Source organism: Miscanthus floridulus, chromosome 16 (assembly GCF_019320115.1).
Source record: "Miscanthus floridulus cultivar M001 chromosome 16, ASM1932011v1, whole genome shotgun sequence".
Lineage (NCBI taxonomy): Eukaryota > Viridiplantae > Streptophyta > Magnoliopsida > Poales > Poaceae > Miscanthus > Miscanthus floridulus.
Genome location: NC_089595.1, coordinates 6138061 through 6141188, shown reverse-complemented (window position 1 = coordinate 6141188; position 3128 = coordinate 6138061). Strand labels below are relative to the sequence as shown.

Below are 3128 nucleotides of genomic sequence, written 5' to 3'. Positions count from 1 at the left end.
CACTGGCAAGGCCCTGGCGGCGGCGCCGGCAGGCGGGCGGGCGGGCGGGCTCGCACGCGGTATATATTTGGTCCAGCCGCGCCACGGATGGCGCGGCACTGCCGCGCCAAAGTCGGTGGCGCGGCAGGACCAGCCACGTCATCGGTCCCCCAATCCGGCCCTCGCCACGTCAGCCCTCTGCCGCGCCACCATGCATGGCGCAGCACAGACATTTGGCCGCGCCAGGGCAATAGGCGCGGCCAAAAGTGTTAGTTTTTTTAAAAAATTCGACAGTGTTAGATTTAAAATTACATGAAAAAAGGGTTAAAATTAAAAAAAAAATCTTCCTGGAATGGGAACATCATTCTTGGGACGAAGAAATTAACACCATTCCACATTCCTAGTGCATTGGTGAAAACATTAATAGAACCCTACCATGCCATGATGATGGGCATCTCATGAAGGATCGGTTAATACCTCAAACCAAACACCTTGTTAAGGTTCCATACTTAATCTTCACACCTGATTAATCATATACTCACGTGCTGAATCCGTTTTGCTGCTGACATAAACTAGAGCCTCCACCCAGCCCCATCGTCTTGCTACTCTAGCATGAGTTATGTTAAGTTGGTAACTGTTGTTCTTCTTTGGCTATGTATAGTTGCAGCAGCCTCGCTGGAGCAGGTGGTGACAAAAGAACTAATCTAGGGAACCAGGTGGTGACAAAGAACTACTCTAGGGAACGCAGGACAATAGCAACTATATAACAAATAACGGAATACATAACCATGGAGCCACCACAAGTCACATATGAACTATTAGAATCCATAACTGGTTGTTTCTCGGAGGAGAACCAAATTGGCTCGGGCTCATATGGTGCGGTTTATCTGGTAAGATCATTACTAGTGTCGCTAAAAGTTCTGTGAAATATTTAGTACAGTTATGTGGAAATTGCTCCTTACCTTAAATAGGGAACAATGCCTAATGGGGATAAGGTTGCTGTGAAGAAATTTCATGATTCAAGTCCAGCACGTGATGATTTTAATTTCAAAACCGAGTTTGACAACCTTACAAGGGTTCATCATCCACATATTGTCAAGATTGTTGGCTATTGCTATGAGGAAAAACAGTTAAATGAATTGCACCAGGGACGTTTAGTTGAAGTTTTCAAGATATACAGAGTTCTCTGCTTGGAGTATTTGCCCAAGGGGAGCCTTAATGATTATCTATCAGGTACTAAGACCTGATCCAAAGTGACAATGCTAGTATGCAATTGAAGAGAAGTAGTTTTGCATATTTTCATTTGATTGATAATCTATTTGTTTACATCTAACAGATGGTTTCTATAATCTTGACTGGCATACATGTTACAAAATCATTAAGGGGATTTTTGAGGCAATAAAATACATTCATCTGGAACTGGGAGAAGCATTTTACCATTTGGACATAAAACCTGGCAACATATTGCTAGATTAGGAGGTGGGGGCAAAACTTGCAGATTTCGGTTTGTCCAAGGTCTTCCATCAAAGATTAACCAGAACCACAGACAGCTCCTACGGAACATGGTAAGTCCAGTGTTTGGTAGGAATGCTTCCTTTAGTACTCCCTCGGTATCTAAATATTTGTCGCCGTTGACTTTTTGTCACGAGTTTGACCGCTCGTCTTATTTAAAATTTTTGTGCAAACATACAAAAATATAAGCTATGCTTAAAATATTTTAGATGATGAAATTATCCATACATAATATAAATGAAACTTATATTTTTTTTTTTTTGAATAAGATGAGCGGTCAAACTCGTGACCAAAAATCAATGGTGACAAATATTTGGATACGGAGGGACTAACAAACAAAAAAGAGCTTAAAATAAATTGTTGTATTTGATGCCGTCCAGGGGATACCGTCCACCAGAGTTTGTGGACAGAAACCACGTCTCAGAAAAGTTCGACATATTCAGCATGGGTGTTGTAGTACTGGAGTTGGTGACAGGGCCTAAATGCTATCGGGAAATTGATGACACGCCTCACCCAGAATTTATTGATCAAGTAAGAAATGCTTTATGTCAAGGGCAATTAATATCTTCTAACAAAAAAAAAAAAAACTAGGCTATGATATACGTTTGCACAATATCAGTCCACCTCTAAATTCCAATTTCGCAGGCTCAAAAGAAATGGAGAGCAATGTTATGTCAAAAATACAAAGATTCCTTACTAGAAGCATATTGCAAACAAGTGGAGAAATGCGTTCAGATAGGATTGAAATGTGCAGAGAAAAATAGAAAGATGAGACCTGAAATAAGGGAAATCATTGACCAGCTGAATGAGACAGAAAGCTGTATTTCGATGTCAGATACAGTCCAGCGGGACATGGTAATTGTACATATTCACTTACGCCTTTTTCATAATGATGTCGGAATGTCATTTGGCAGTTATGATCCTCGATCTTCTCAATAGCAAGATTTTTATAAGGTTCAATTAATGAAAATTTTCAAAAATATTTAACAACGGCATATCTTGGGGCTTGTGGAGAGCCCCGACATCGTGCCCTCCTTTCCGCCGACCCAAAGCATGCGCAACGCCGCTCCTTCGTGAACCCTAGCGCCGCCGCCGCCATTAGCCGAGCTCCAAGCCCCAACGCCGATCCGCGCCGTGCTCGCCCGCCGTCGAGAAGGAGCCCGGGACGCCGTCCGTGGAGCTGCATCGACACCGTTGGACCATTCCACGCCGTCCACCGTTCGCCTTCGCGAGCTCGGGCCACCGCCGAACCCCGTCATCGCCGCCTTGCCATCGCTTGCTCTCATCGCCGTTCGTCCGCGTGAGGTGAGGCCCAAGGTGGGTCCACCGCATCATGCGCCCCTGTTTCCACCGCTCGTCGGCGAGCTCCGCAGCCGGGAGCCCCAACCAGCCAAGCCCGGCCATGGCGCCACCGTGCGCCGGACACCGGCCAAGCCGTTGGCGGGTTTAAGCCCCGCATGAACCCCGGCAGTTGATGCTTAGATCAAGGGCCTGGATCCATCTAGCTTTTTTTGATTTATTTTATTAATTAATTGATTTTATAAATTATTTTAAAAAAATATGACGTCATGCTTGTGCAGTAAATCAATTTAGAATTGTTTTAATAGTTTTATTAACTGGATAATGTTAATTTGCAT

At 44.1% G+C, this 3128-nt stretch overlaps 1 protein-coding gene and 1 long non-coding RNA gene across 2 annotated transcripts; both read left to right on the top strand.

Annotated features, from left to right (window-relative positions):
• The first annotated feature begins 730 nt into the window (after positions 1–730).
• Positions 731–1458, top strand: LOC136509979 (probable leucine-rich repeat receptor-like protein kinase At5g49770). The gene is made up of 3 exons (XM_066504559.1): positions 731–869; positions 951–1212; positions 1316–1458. Exons 1-3 carry the CDS (start codon positions 768–770, stop codon positions 1453–1455), a joined length of 504 nt encoding a protein of 167 aa, XP_066360656.1. The 5' UTR covers positions 731–767; the 3' UTR covers positions 1456–1458.
• Positions 1458–2338, top strand: LOC136509980 (uncharacterized). Its single transcript, XR_010772578.1, has 3 exons — positions 1458–1544; positions 1872–2022; positions 2137–2338. It is a non-coding gene; the product is annotated as an uncharacterized lncRNA (long non-coding RNA).
• Positions 2339–3128: the final 790 nt, after the last annotated feature.

Excerpts from the sequence above, each read along its gene's own strand:
- LOC136509979 (XM_066504559.1), top strand. The coding sequence starts at position 768 with ATGGAGCCACCACAAGTCACATATGAACTATTAGAATCCATAACTGGT. Across the intron at positions 870-950 it reads CATATGGTGCGGTTTATCTG|GGAACAATGCCTAATGGGGA; the intron begins GTAAGATCATTA and ends TACCTTAAATAG. Across the intron at positions 1,213-1,315 it reads CCTTAATGATTATCTATCAG|ATGGTTTCTATAATCTTGAC; the intron begins GTACTAAGACCT and ends TACATCTAACAG.